The 15,832-nt window shown below is 36.6% G+C and overlaps 1 protein-coding gene across 1 annotated transcript in view; it reads left to right on the forward strand.

The window, feature by feature from the left end:
- The window catches only part of LOC107739762 (cGMP-dependent protein kinase 1-like), a 142,057-nt gene that overhangs the window by 4,232 nt on the left and 121,993 nt on the right, over nt 1-15,832 (forward strand). Inside the window, exon 2 of the mRNA XM_016551969.1 lies at nt 8,714-8,880. Within this exon, the coding sequence (XP_016407455.1) occupies nt 8,714-8,880 (167 nt within the window). The remainder of the gene's footprint in view (nt 1-8,713; nt 8,881-15,832) is intronic.

Below are 15,832 nucleotides of genomic sequence, written 5' to 3' on the forward strand. Positions count from 1 at the left end.
GCAAAAACATAATGGTTTGACTTCAGTTTTGTGAAACTATAAATAAAAATATCTAAACAGCAGACGAGCCGAACGAGACGCAGATTCACTCTCTGCCAGCCGGTGGCGCGTAAAGCGTTTCCTTGCTTTCCGCTGTAAACAAAGCAGCGCTGCACTTATGAACTTTAATATGCATTATACAGAGGCAAGATGAAAAGAAAAAATACCATCTAAACTTTTCTAAAGACAGTAAGTTCCCCTCAGACATACATTCATATAAACTCCTACACCTAATTGAATTGCGATTTGTTTACCATCTCAACTGATTTGAATCGTCACATACTTGAATCGATTTTCAACCGGCTCGCGGTTAATCGTTACATCCCTAATAATTATAGAAGGCTTGCTTTCTTTATGTTTATTCACAACCATTTTTCATGCTGCTAAAAAGAACAATCTGAAGTTAATCATGTACTCACTGTCTTGATTTATGGTAGCTACAACCACTTCTCTCCACTCACACACAATAATAAGACCAAGACATTATTTTCTGTGGTTACAGACATGAAGTTAATGTCAAAACAAAGTACTTAAGCCTCTAAAAACAACCAGACAGTTCAGACTTGTAGGTTTACTGTAGTGAATAGTGGCAAGATATGAACCCCATAAAATTAATCAATTAATTGTTTAAAAGTAAATCCTACACCAATTTTTCTGAACCCAGATTTGACTTTGATATCCATATGTATACTTGTTTAATAATGGAATTTTGTTAATTGATTTTAATGGAAAAAAAAACTTTAGTGCAGCTTACTTATCATAATATAATTTATTTAATAATATAAATATAAATAATTTAATTATATGAATTATTTATTAATAATTTGACCTTTTAATGACATGGCAAGTTTGGTAAGGGAAGGTAAAATGTCATGGTGTGATTAAAAAATGTAATGATATTTATAAAATACATTTATGAATAATTCATAATATTTATATTTTGTTTATAATTTTTATTACTTAATTAAAATGTGTAATTTCTTTTTACTTGCTAGTTTTCTTTACTTGATACTTTTCTCAAAACCTTTTATTTTTTAAAAACCATATGGACCCAACATGGCTACCAAGACTATGTTTCTTGACACGTGTTATAGATTTTTATTTTTCTTAATCATAGACAGTCTAAATAGTCATTGACCTTTTGGAAAAACTAACAAACAAACAAACAATGATGCTGATGACTCATTTTGCAAATTAATTTTAAATTCTCTTTACAGTTGGAACCCCCTCCTCCAAATTACTAATATTGGCTATTGAAAACAACTTTTCTACCTTTTAAAAAAAAAATAGGAAATACATTGATATAGGAAAGAAAAAACCCTGCACTCACCAGGTTGTGACTAAATTTGCTTGCACAAAACATCATGCACAGACAGTTGTGTCTGGTTTTAAAAATAATGCTTTGTTTTTGGGGAACTGGGGATTGGTTGCAATCTATTTTATTTGCCATTTTTCTGTTGTTGCAAACAAAAATAGTCATTTTACATCTAGCCATTTTACATCTATTGCAACAACAATTCACCCAATGGAATACTTTAAAGCAGAAACGTTATATAAAGGCTACAATTACACTTCTTTTGTCCTTAATTGCACTGATGCACAACACTGACCTTTAAAAACAAATGCTGGAACACCTGACATTTGTTATAGTGTTTGTTAGACATGGCGAACAATGTGAGAGTGTCTTCACATTGTTCTCTCCCACTCTGCGGCCCCGGTTAAGTTTTGCGGAATCTATCCATCTTGCTTCCCACCAAAAGAGCATATTTTCTCCTTTTATGGAAATGGCTCAGTGTTGTTCTCCGTGTCTGGGCAGACATGAATCTTTGTTAAACAAAAGAGTGGAGAGTGGGTTAAGAAGAGCTGTAAAAGCGTGCTGAGAGGGAAGGACTGGAGATGGCAACACATACTGCAAGTGTGCCGATCTACACTATCTGCCAGAAGGCTACAATTACACTTCTTTTGTCCTTAATTGCACTGATGCACAACACTGACCTTTAAAAACAAATGCTGGAACACCTGACATTTGTTATAGTGTTTGTTAGACATGGCGAACAACTGTGAGCCGGATCCTGTGAGTGTCTTCACATTGTTCTCTCCCACTCTGCGGCCCCGGTTAAGTTTTGCGGAATCTATCCATCTTGCTTCCCACCAAAAGAGCATATTTTCTCCTTTTATGGAAATGGCTCAGTGTTGTTCTCCGTGTCTGGGCAGACATGAATCTTTGTTAAACAAAAGAGTGGAGAGTGGGTTAAGAAGAGCTGTAAAAGCGTGCTGAGAGGGAAGGACTGGAGATGGCAACACATACTGCAAGTGTGCCGATCTACACTATCTGCCAGCCTATCTGAAGTTATTCAGCGTGGCTCAACAAAGCCATGCTCCATCTGGCTTCAAAATCAATTCGGCATTCCACCGAGTGGCTTGCCAGGACACCATAATGATGTCTCAAATATCAAAGACTCTGATTAAATTGAGGCTCCTGATGCGAGGTGGCATTTTCTGCGCTTTTTGCTATGGTAACCCCTTCAGAGCAATACTGTTGTCCGTCTCTGAAGACTTTGAAATCTGTCCACCACCTGCAGCTCTGAGCTCAAAGAGAAAGTTTGGTGCATGGCCGTTTAGTTTGTTTTAATGAACATGAGGAAACGGGGTTTGATGTTGATCATGGGCTAATGATCACAGTTTCTGTTAATTTCTTCTGGAAACTGTGTAGGCTTTATAGTCCACATGAGTTTTTTTTTTTTGGTAAATAAGTCTTTGGGAACTGAGAATCTAAAAGGACAAGAAGGAATTGCACTCTTGCATGAGAACACTGTTACACTATAAGATACAGTATCAGCGGGCTTTATGCTTGTGGCCTGGCCTCTGATCGTGATCTGCTAAGTGGAGTACTTGTAAATGATTTATGGATTAGTGATTTGCTATTCAAAATAGGTCATGATACAAACAGTCTGATATGGTATCGCGTGGGACGCAGAGAGCAGTGTAGTTAAATTTTGATCGAAAACTTTAATGCAAACCTCTACAGACACCTTGACAATGAAATCGACATTGGCTAGTACATTTTTTAGTTTACTCACCAGGCTACATTTTTTATTTTTTATCATAGAAATTAGTGATGTTTCATACATTATTGGTCATTCAAAAACAAAACAAACAAACTCTTAAAGTGTTTCCATGTCCACTTTGTATAAGCTGCGGTGCTTTTTAAGCATCTTTGGAATTATTGTTTGGGCTTGGTTCATAAAGCGATCCAGTTTATGGAGTTCATAAAGTAGGCACATAAAGTAGGCAGGCGCAGATCACTTTGGTATGTGGTTTATTCCCAAGAAAAGAAGTTTGGATTTAAGTTTATTATAGGCTTGTTCATTCATTGTTGTGTTTTTCTAGCACAATCTGGCAACACTAATGAGTCAGTTCAAATTGTCCATTTCAGTGACCCGATTCAAAACTAAAAAATCATTGCATCATAACTGAAAAATGTGCAGAATCCCTATGTGCCTACGTTTGATCTAATTGAATATCTTGATTCACTAGTTAAAGGGATAGTTCACCCAAAAATGAAAATTCTGTCATTAATTACTCACCCTCATGTCGTTCCAAACCTGTAAGACCTTCGTTCATCTACGGAACACAAATTAAGATATTTTTTTATTTCAATTCGAGGAGACGAATTGTTGAATAAAGTCGTTATTTTTGTTTTCTTTGTGCACAAAAAGTATTCTTGTAACTTCGTAAAATTACGGTTGAACTACTGATGTCACATGGATTTTTTAAACGATGTCCTTGCTACGTTTCTGAGCCTTGATCGTGTTAGGATCCTTGCTGTCTATGGGAGGGTCAGAGAGCTCTCGGAATTCATCAAAAATATCTTAATTTGTGTTCCGTAGAGGAACGAAGGTCTTACAGGTTCCATAATGATGTCTCAAATATCAAAGACTCTGATTAAATTGAGGCTCCTGATGCGAGGTGGCATTTTCTGCGCTTTTTGCTATGGTAACCCCTTCAGAGCAATACTGTTGTCCGTCTCTGAAGACTTTGAAATCTGCCCACCACCTGCAGCTCTGAGCTCAAAGAGAAAGTTTGGTGCATGGCCGTTTAGTTTGTTTTAATGAACATGAGGAAACGGGGTTTGATGTTGATCATGGGCTAATGATCACAGTTTCTGTTAATTTCTTCTGGAAACTGTGTAGGCTTTATAGTCCACATGAGTTTTTTTTTTTTGGTAAATAAGTCTTTGGGAACTGAGAATCTAAAAGGACAAGAAGGAATTGCACTCTTGCATGAGAACACTGTTACACTATAAGATACAGTATCAGCGGGCTTTATGCTTGTGGCCTGGCCTCTGATCGTGATCTGCTAAGTGGAGTACTTGTAAATGATTTATGGATTAGTGATTTGCTATTCAAAATAGGTCATGATACAAACAGTCTGATATGGTATCGCGTGGGACGCAGAGAGCAGTGTAGTTAAATTTTGATCGAAAACTTTAATGCAAACCTCTACAGACACCTTGACAATGAAATCGACATTGGCTAGTACATTTTTTAGTTTACTCACCAGGCTACATTTTTTATTTTTTATCATAGAAATTAGTGATGTTTCATACATTATTGGTCATTCAAAAACAAAACAAACAAACTCTTAAAGTGTTTCCATGTCCACTTTGTATAAGCTGCGGTGCTTTTTAAGCATCTTTGGAATTATTGTTTGGGCTTGGTTCATAAAGCGATCCAGTTTATGGAGTTCATAAAGTAGGCACATAAAGTAGGCAGGCGCAGATCACTTTGGTATGTGGTTTATTCCCAAGAAAAGAAGTTTGGATTTAAGTTTATTATAGGCTTGTTCATTCATTGTTGTGTTTTTCTAGCACAATCTGGCAACACTAATGAGTCAGTTCAAATTGTCCATTTCAGTGACCCGATTCAAAACTAAAAAATCATTGCATCATAACTGAAAAATGTGCAGAATCCCTATGTGCCTACGTTTGATCTAATTGAATATCTTGATTCACTAGTTAAAGGGATAGTTCACCCAAAAATGAAAATTCTGTCATTAATTACTCACCCTCATGTCGTTCCAAACCTGTAAGACCTTCGTTCATCTACGGAACACAAATTAAGATATTTTTTTATTTCAATTCGAGGAGACGAATTGTTGAATAAAGTCGTTATTTTTGTTTTCTTTGTGCACAAAAAGTATTCTTGTAACTTCGTAAAATTACGGTTGAACTACTGATGTCACATGGATTTTTTAAACGATGTCCTTGCTACGTTTCTGAGCCTTGATCGTGTTAGGATCCTTGCTGTCTATGGGAGGGTCAGAGAGCTCTCGGAATTCATCAAAAATATCTTAATTTGTGTTCCGTAGAGGAACGAAGGTCTTACAGGTTTGGAGCGACATGGGGATGAGTAATTAATAACAGAAGTTTCACTTTTGGGTGAACTATACCTTTAAATAGGTTGCTTCCTGTGCATACTGTCATGTTATAAAACTATAATTCACTTTAGCAATCATATCGTAATTGAAAGTCTTTGTTTTGTTAATGTCATTTAATATCATATTTTATTTGGGAATGTGAGCTATTGATACTGCATCACGCTGCAAGAAAAAAATCCATAGACAATTCCAGGACATTATCCGTTACGTTTCCTGACCTTTAACCCTAAAACACCACTCATAGCAATGTGTAATTCAAAATATGGGTTAAACACCTGCAAAAAATCAATACACAAACTTGCTTCATATTAACAGTGCATTATGGCCTATTTTTATAGACTTTTCTTAGAGTGCACCTATACCATTTTGAGTGATCAAGTCTTACCTGTCTTCTGTTTTTTTGTCCCCTTGTCTTATTTACACCTCTCATTATTGTTGGTTGATGGCTGCCCATGTCTATGTGGCAATGCTATATTCTCAATGTAATGTCTTCATCAAGTATGTAAAGTAGAATGATTTGTTGTTAATCCCTCTTTCACCGTCAGACAGAAGGAATAATTGAGGCCATATTTCTTTAGACAATTGCACGATCGGGGGATAAGAAAACAGCAAATGAAATGAGTTTATAATCCTATAAGTGTTCTATTAGTTTCAATCTCATGTTCCCCTTGGAATTCATATGCCTACAAATGATCATGCAAATTTGCTGTTGCCATTATGAGTTTGATTTGAACAGTTATTAGCAGTGATGACTCAAGAGTCTTATTAGCTGACCACAGTCAAACACGATACACATGAGGTGTATTTGGTCTTTTTCAAGATGACTAGTTCACTGATTTTTGAGTACTGGGACAAGAAGTGAAATAAAGTGCATTATTTTTTACAAAATTTTGCATACATTTCTTACAAAATATGTGTTTTTCCAATCAAATTGTGTCAGCACCATCTGATATAAAGAAAAAAAGCCAAAATACTGTTAAATTTAGCATTCACTTTAATAAATAATTTAAAAGTGTTAATGAAAAACATATTTCATTAAACACACGTTAGTAGTTGTTTTACTGGTGATGTTAGCTAACTTGGCAGTTAAAATTTGGATAATTGTCTAAAAATCTCAAACAACTGATTTACATCACATTTTGAGTTGATATTGATATTAAAACACTTTAATAAGTAAAGACAAAAACTAAGGACATATTTACAGTAGGCTTGCCGCGATAGACGGTGTTGACGGTGATACCGGTGTTAAGCCGCAACACCGGTTACGTCACTTGCCCACCGCGTCACCGACCCCCACCGTCGTTTAGATTTTTTATAGTAATAAAAATAATTTAGTTCAGACATTAGTGCCACAAGTTTGACACTTTTTAGTTTAATTACCCTACAAATTGCTTACTAATTTACAGTACATTAGTGCCACAATTTTTTTTACACTTTTTAGTTTAATCAACCTACAAATTGCTTACTAAATAGTGGTCTTAGTTATCTTTGAATATAACTATAGTTATGCATATAGTATAGTTAGTGATAATATAATATAATTTGATATAAATTAACATGTTAATATTTTAGTGATCATCTCCCAAGTATTGGTGGGCAGAATCGTGGTACTTGTTTTGTTTCATATCTCAAGAATCATTGAGTTATATTTAGTGAGAGGTCAGTTTTTTATACAAAAACACCATTGTTTGTAGCGCTGGTGCCCACATGGATGACGAATCCATGTCATTAATGTCATTAGTCCAGGCAGATCCACAGATCTTGAGGTCTTATCATCCGCCCATGGGACATTAGTACCCAGCAGGAGTGTGTGAGTGGTAGTAACGCAGTGTATCTGAGCAGTCATCTGTCCACCCCATGTCCTCCTCGGGCTCCAGCACTCGTGCACTCTTGCACAGATGGTCCATTCTTGCCATCATCTCTGCCACGCTGCCATTTCTAATCAAAGGAGAAAAAAGATCCAATATTTTCAAATCTGCATATCTGCTTGTGCAGTGATTGAATAATCAAATATACCCAGTGCATGATTAAAAATAGATTTGTGGAAGGGAACTTAGAATCCAGTGGCACTAGCAAGTCCATCTGACAAGCATTGTCCAATAAAATGTGATGTTGTCAATGAAAATGAGTCATCACGTAGAGCCCAGATGCACTCCATACGAAGGAATTCATCCATTGGCGTGGTGAGGTATTGATTGCATTCACAAACCCAGGTATGGGGAATTCTCTCTGATTATTTCAGCAGTTGACACTTTTCTGTGAGTAATCTCACACGCTGTGGTGTTGAATGGAGGTGTCTGGGATTTCAAGAAAAAAAAGAGAGATCTGTGAGATTTCAGTTCTTTCGGAGGAACCCAGTGGTTTTGCTCATGGGTTTTCAAAAACTTCTTGATCTGTTTTTGTTTTATAAACAGGGTGGGCGATCTGATGATTTTATATCGTGATTGATCTTGAAGAAGTCCACAATCTGCTTTTCAAGTGTATCTCAGAGATCATGACCAAATGTATCCTATTTTTGTCTGTATGTAAATCTATCCATGTATTTTTCAGTTGGCAGGAAGCTATTAACATGTTAGAGCAATGGACAAATGAGTAAGTAAAGAGTGTGATATTAAAAGAGTGTTGATATTAAAAGCACAATAAGGCAAAGCATCTGAATGCCGCGAAGGTCAAATACAAACAAAAATATGTCAAAATGCCCGCTGTGGTGGGTATTCACATAAACACAGTCAGTTATGTCTTAGATGAATGAAAATAGTTTGGAGAAAATAGGATGTGTGTGAGTATATTAGGTCTTAAAGTGACAGCAGCCTAATATACCTGCTGCTTCTGTGTCATAAATAGTAATCAAACCACAGCAGAAATGGAGAAAATTACCCACTGCTTTTGACCAAATAATTGTTGTAGCTTTAATAAAAACTAATGTATATTTAATTCATACAGTGTTGTATTTTACATTTAATTACTTTATTCAATTTCCATTGTATTTCTTACCTGAATATTATTAGACAGACCTGCCTGAAAAATTTAAAGCACTTCATCTGTGTCTTTGTTCTGTTTTATTATTTTGTTATATTGCTTGTCATTTGTTTCTTTCTGATTGTTTACATGTCTTGAATAAGCTTGAGAACTTTTTTTTACTTCTATAAGTTGTAGGGCCTAATTTTTATTGCTCATTAACTTTCAAAACCAACATGAAAAAGTTTTTTTTTAAATTTACCCTTGTCATCCATAGGTCTAAAGAACTAATCAAAGAAGCCATTCTTGACAATGACTTCATGAAGAACCTGGAGCTGTCTCAGATTCAGGAGATTGTGGACTGCATGTACCCTGTGGAGTATGATAAAGAAAGTTGTATCATCAAAGAAGGCGATGTGGGCTCCCTGGTCTATGTCATGGAAGGTAGGCCATGTCAAAGTATTCTCGCTGTTTACTCTACTGTGTTTTACAACTGTAACAGATGATATACAGACAGGCCAGTAAACCACAAGAGGCTTTGCATTACAGTGATTTTACCTCGGATAAGGAGTATTCTTTGGCAAAACCTGGTGTATTGCTTAACTTTAGATACTGACATTTTTTTTTCACCATAAAGAACATTTTGTCCAATGGAAAGGTTTTGTGGATGTGTAAGGTTCTTCATGGAACCGCCAATGCCAATAAAGAACCTTTACTTTTAAGAGTGTATGAGATCAGCCAGTTGGTAACACTTTGTAACAAGGTCTGAAGTTCTGAAAAACCTTCTGATCCTAAAATCCTAAAATTTCTAGATGATTTAGCAGTTTATAGCTACAGTTTTGCGCTTTTTTGGTTTCTGCTCTGTGTAGATTAATTACCACTTGGATGTAAATGTCCCCCTCATTATGTAAATAAAATTTTATGTTCATAAAATTTGTAATACTTCTCACAGGCCTACTCCAATTTATTTTATTTTTTTTTACAATTTGTTAAATTAATGACTGTTATGAAAGGAAATGCTCCATGTAGTAACTCACAAATCACTTTATTTTCTGTAGAGAGCAGCAGTGGAAACCCCGGCACAGGTTCACACACCAAACAAGAGTCTGTTTAGTAATACATTTTGGTTGTCACTCTAGTTTACAACCAAACAACATGAGAACAGAACCACATTTAGCCCTCTAAAATAGGGCTGGTGCTGTTTGAACACTGGCTTAGAACTGAACTTGAGGAGCAATAACCGTAGCCTTATTTAATGCACTGCCAACTTAGCTTTTCATCTCCAGGCGGCTGGTTTGAATGGCGAGTTTTATGGTCACCTTGGATCTTTTCACAGACATAACGTAGATTTCTTTTTTCTTTTATCATGTTATATTTCCTTGTGGTCTGTCTCAGGTTCTGCTGCAGTGCTGTACGAGCTCTTTCTAATGCCGTTTGTGACATAAAATCTCCTCTGTTTTGTTGACCATAAATGAAAGTCCTTTTAGATGTATTCACATCTTATTTAAGCCATCAGCTGTCCATGTATTTGGTTTTAGACACCACAGGGTTTTTATGAATGCACAGCCCCCTTGGTGCTACAGCGGTCTCTGGAAGCATTTAAAAGTTCACTTATATAGCCTGTCTGAAAAATAGTCTGAATTTGATTGTGAACCTTGTAAAACAATTTAATTGGTCTCCAGTTGCACTTCAAAAATATATACTGTTAAAAAGATGGTTTCTAGTCTTAAAGGAACACTCCACTATTTTTGAAAATAGGCTCATTTTCCAACTCCCCTAGAGTTAAACAGTTGAGTTTTACCGTTTTCGAATCCAATCTCCGGGTCTGGCGGTAGCACTTTTAGCTTTTTTTCACTTTTTTAATCAAGGAACTTTGCTGCCGTACCATGATGCAATGATATTACGCAGCGCCTGAAAATAGGCTTATTGGAAGAACTATGTGAGTTGGAAAATTAGCCTATTTTCAAAAATAGTGGAGTGTTCCTTTAAAGATGTCTCCTGAGCTGATTTCAGAGTGTCTGCACGTACACTCTTAAAAATAAAGTTTCCAAAAGGAGGTTTATACAGCAATGCCATAGAAGGACCATTTTGGGTTCCCAAAGAACCTTTCGGTCAACAGTTATTTAAGATATTTTTATGTCGTTAAATAACATTTTAAAAATCTAACAAACCTTTTTTGTACAATAAAGAACATTTTGTGAAATGGAAAGTTTTCATGGATTTTAAAGGTTCTTCATGGAACCATAGATGCCAATAAAAAAACCTCTATTTTCAAGACAAATCAAACTACTTTTAGAAGTGTTACCAACCAAAACACAGAACTGAAGCACAGAGTTTGCTTTAATACTAGGACCACTGGATATGTAGCAAGATTGCTTCCAAAATGTTTCAGTTACATTTAAAATTCATCAAGTTTTTGGTATTTACAAAAAAAAAGTGCTTGAGTGGAAATATCCCGTGAACAGCTATGAATAGGCATTCAAGTGAGGCAGATGTACCATTCTGTTAAGTAGAGCCACTAACTGTGGGGTTTTTTCACAGCACTGCACCCATAAACCATTTTTGCCTCTCCAAACTAACCCCTGCCAGTCACCACAGGAAGCATGCTCTTTACCTCCAAACCTTTCAGTCTGCTTCCAATAATGTACACTCAGTAGGCGGCTCACCTCCTCCTGCTGTATTGTTGTAGCTGTAGAATATGTCTCGGTAGTCGCCTCTGGCGACAGAGATGCTAATTTCCTCTAATTTATTGCCTTGCCCTTGCACGTGTCCGCCCTCTCATTTGATTCCAAACCCCCTAAGACTGACTGTGGCCCTCTTTACGAATGTATTTAGTAAGCATTTTTGGCAATAATGTGTATGCCTTTATATGAACTTAGATGAACTGAAAGTGAGTGAATGTGTAATTTTAAATGTTAATATAGTTCACCCAAAAATGAAAATTTGCTGAAAATTAACACACCTTCAGACCATCCAAAATGTAGATGAATCGGAACAGATTTGGAGAAATTTAGCGTTACATCACTTGCTCACCAATGGATCAATGCAGTGAATGGGTGCCGTCAGAATGAGAGTCCAAGGCTGGTGTTTTGGCTTGAAGTAATGGTCTTAATTTAAAATGCCTTGATAAATTAGTTTCTTACAAACGCACAGCTTTTCACTTCACATGACGTAACTGATGGACTGGAATCATGTGGATTACTTGTGGATTATTGTGATGTTTTAACAGCTGTTTGGACTCTCATTCTGACGGCACCCATTCACTGCAGAGGATCCATTGGTGAGCAAGTGATGTAATGCTGAATTTCTCCAAATCTGATTTGATGAAAATACAAACTCATCTACATCTTGGATGGCCTGAGAATGAGTACATTTTCATCAAATTATCTATTCATTTAATATGCTCAATTATAAACATGTTCTTTGTCAGTTGATTTCCCCAAAAAGTGTAACTCTGTCTCTTTAGTACTTTCAAAACGGCTTTGTTTGTTTGAACATCCTGACCAGCCTGGCAACAGTGACTTATTAACCAATGGCGTGAGTGTGGGTGGAACTGTCCGTCCAATAACAGGTGGGGAGAGTGTTTGTGAAACCTGTTTATAAACAAGAACGACAGAAAAGCAGTTCACCTTTAGCAGGCCTATACAGTAAGTTCGAATAGCTCAAAAAACTAGTGCTGAATGGCTAAATAATACAATGGATATTCAGTTCACACTGTCTTAGTGTCTTCCATCTCTTAATGTTAATTATTATGCTGAATTAACTTCAAACAGACCCTTTGGTGCACAACTGTCTGAATTTAAAGCAATTAAGTGTTTGAAGCAACAGGTCACCCGATTTTCTGGCAGGCAAGTGAAGGAATTAAAGGTTAGGAACATATTAATCTGACAGCTGTTAATGAAAAACGCTTATTCAGATTCCTTGTGCTCAGCTTCACATATAAGATATAAGAGCAGAATTTAGCTCTATTGTCTGACAGAAGGATTTGGTTTTGTCTAATCAGTTCTTTACTCATTAATTTGGGGGCTTTATGTTGGTGATATCAATTTTGTGATACTCTATACAGTACTGTATGTGTGTCAAATCTCTTATCTCTTTGTATTGTAGTGTTCTGTTTTAGTGGTGAAGCAATAGGGAGTATTAATGAAAGCCACAGCTTGTGGGAAAAAGCCGTTTTGTTTCTGGAAGTTTTGGTTCTGCGGCGCTTCACAGAAGGCACCAGCTGAAAGATGTGGTGATCAGAGCATGAGGGCTTTCTGACTGCCCCCTTCCTGGATGTTGACTCATAAAGGTCCTGGAGGGAGGGCAGATTGCAGCTGAGGATCTTCAGTCTGCTTGGATCCAGTGCCATGGCGGATCCAGATCAGATGGTTTTGAGGACGGATTTAGTGATGCCATTGTAGAACCGGGCCATCACTGCCAGTGGCAAGTTGAAGTTCTTGAAAGTTCTCAGGAGTTACTTGATCTTTAGTAGGCATGTGCATATCGACTAGTTGGTGGGTTGTCTGACTAGTATTTTACTGCTACTACTTTACAGTTGATTGACAAAAATTATATATTTTTTGTTTCCATTCATCACTGTAGAAGTTTGCCAATTAGATTTAATTAATTTAAAAGATTTCATTTAATTTCATTTCATTTTTTTTCTTATATTAATACAGCAAATAAAAAAACTTAGGTATTGTTATCAGCCAAATCTCTACTGTCTTTAGGACATTCAGTTGTAAGTTCTAACTGCACCAAGACACCAGGTGTTTTACTTCCTTCCTATAAATGGGTCCATTGTTGCATATTAGGCCAATCAGCATCATGATATCTGCAAATTTAAGAGGATTTCTTCAAGGTACAGTCATTTGTGTAGAGAAGAGAAGTAGAGATGGCAAACTACCTTCTCGTACTCCAGTACTGATAGTCAGTGAGCCAGTTGTACTTCCTCTTGGTTAGGAATTTGCATGTCTTCCTGATGTTTCCTTACTTGGTGTGTATATACATACATATATCATAGTCTGTATGTGAGCATGCTTTAGCTTTAAAAGTCAATCCTTTTAGCTGACCATTTTTGTCAAAACACAATTGGAAATGGAAAAACCCATCAAGCAGATTGCTGGGGTTAAGTGAGTTGTGGTAGGGAAAGGTTATGATCTCAATAAATCTCCAGCCTGTGGGTCTCCTCTGCTGGGGTTGAACATGTGACATGTGTCAGATTAATAACCACAAACCTCAAAGTTTGACAGCAACACTATGGGTTTTGGTGACACACAGATTTATCAAAGCTTTTCCCTGAAGTCTTGCATTTTTTCCTAGTGCTTCTCAAAAAACCTTTTTGACTTCATCCAGACAGGAAAATATATGTCAAATTTATGTGTTACTTTATTTTATTAATAATAATGACCTCCAATTTGACAGAAACGCTATGGGTGTTGGTGGCATACAGATTTAGCAAAGCTTTGAACTCTTGCCTTTTTCCTGGTGTTGATATGGATTTCGATATGCATCCAGACAGAAAAATATATTTACAATTTATTTATTGTACACTGGAAGAAAAATGGCTTTTAAATAATTTTCACTCAGAAAATGCTAGTAAATTTCATAAATAACAAAGAAGTGGCAAGTAACACATGGCAAGTAACACATTGAATTAAACATTAAATTTAGAATTAGAAAGACTGAAGTAGTATTTTCTTGTAAAACACTCCAATAATCTTTGTGTTATTTATTGTGTCAGATAAGAAATGTGAATACCTAAAATGCTTATAAAGAAATACATATAGTTATTTAATTTAAGGCCAAACAGAACATTATATGAGTATCTTTTCTTAAAGTTTTGTACCAAGTGACTTTGAAACCCTGACTTGATGAACTGATTTTATTTGTGTTAGATCCTCTTCCAGTAGTGGCTTTGACACAGATCTCATATTGTTGCAGACTTTCCTAGCCAATCAAAGTGGCGAAAATGAGCGAATCAATAACCCTTTTAGTAAACTGACAACAAAATCACCACCACATTTTTTCAGAAGAAGGAGGCTTGGTTGCAGGCTTATCTGTGGGCCATCATTTGCAGTTTCATGCGTCACACACTAAAGCTTTATTAGAATTCACTGATGATCTGCCAAGTCGAGCCAATGCTGGATTATAAAACATGTGTGAGGATGACCATCAGTGACGTAAAATAATGACATAATTTTGCGCAAGACTTCCTTTCCTGCTTACGTAGGGTGAAGCGTTGGCAAGAGACCCACTACATTTCCAGCACGCAAGTAAGCGTGATCCAAACAGGAAAAGCCCCCCTTTATGCCCTCTAAAGACGGCAGAAGCGATGATGAAACGGAGCTATACTTAGCCATGTGAGATCTGAACACTGAGAGCATGACTTGTCACATTTACTTTTGGAAAGACGCAGATGCTGCGGATCTCTGCTCTAGAAATCAGCAAGTAACAGTTTCTCCAGTCTTCCGCCAAACTGCCACAAACTGTCCCTGCATGCCGGTGCCGGTGGTTGCGTAGCAACTCCATGAATGCTCACCCGGGGTAGTTTATTTACATCCGCATTAATATACTGTGCCCCACAAACCCAGCATGGGCTATTGTGTAAGATTGTCTGAAGTTTCAATCATGTGGAGCGCAATATGTGTGAACTATATATGTGTCATTTGGAAATCTGACTGTTTATATGACGGATCCAATTCCAGGTAATGGGTTTTGACTGTGAAAATGCATACAGTGGCTCATTTATTTTTTGTCTCCAATTGGTTTGTACAATTCTTACGTAAATTGGTGCATGACGTGGCAATAGTCCACACAAAAATGGAAATTCATTTTCATGTTGTTCCAAACTACTCATGCTGTTGTTTTCTCCATGGAATGCGAAAAAGGATTTTAGTGAATAATAATACTAACTGACTTTAAATTCAGTCTGGTTCACACACAAAAATCATATGGCTTCTAAGACTTGAAATATAGTTCACAAGTGAACTATATGTTTAAAATGATAAGGAAATGGGATGAGGCATCAAGAATAAGAAGTCAGTCATTTAGTGATCCATGCAGGTTTCGGACAACATGACCTGGACTGTCATGTTAAAAGAGATTGGTAGTTTCTACTGCAGATTAATGTTGTTCTGCGATGTATTCTTTATTAAAGGTGGGAGATAATTACCCTCATGTTTTCCAAAACTGTACAGTATGACTTTCTTCTGTGGAACACTAAAGAAGATGTAATTTAGGTTTGGAACAACACAGAATGCTGACATTATTTTTATTTTTAGGTAAACTATCCCTTTAAAGGAGTAGTTCACCCAAAAATGAAAATTTGATCAAAATGTACTCACCCTCGGGCCGGCAGGGGTTTTCAAACTTTTAGGACATGGGCCCCCCCCAGCTTGTCTAATTTCACTCG

Source organism: Sinocyclocheilus rhinocerous, unplaced genomic scaffold (genome assembly GCF_001515625.1).
Source record: "Sinocyclocheilus rhinocerous isolate Xijiao unplaced genomic scaffold, SAMN03320098_v1.1 scaffold2994, whole genome shotgun sequence".
Classification (NCBI taxonomy): Eukaryota; Metazoa; Chordata; class Actinopteri; order Cypriniformes; family Cyprinidae; genus Sinocyclocheilus; species Sinocyclocheilus rhinocerous.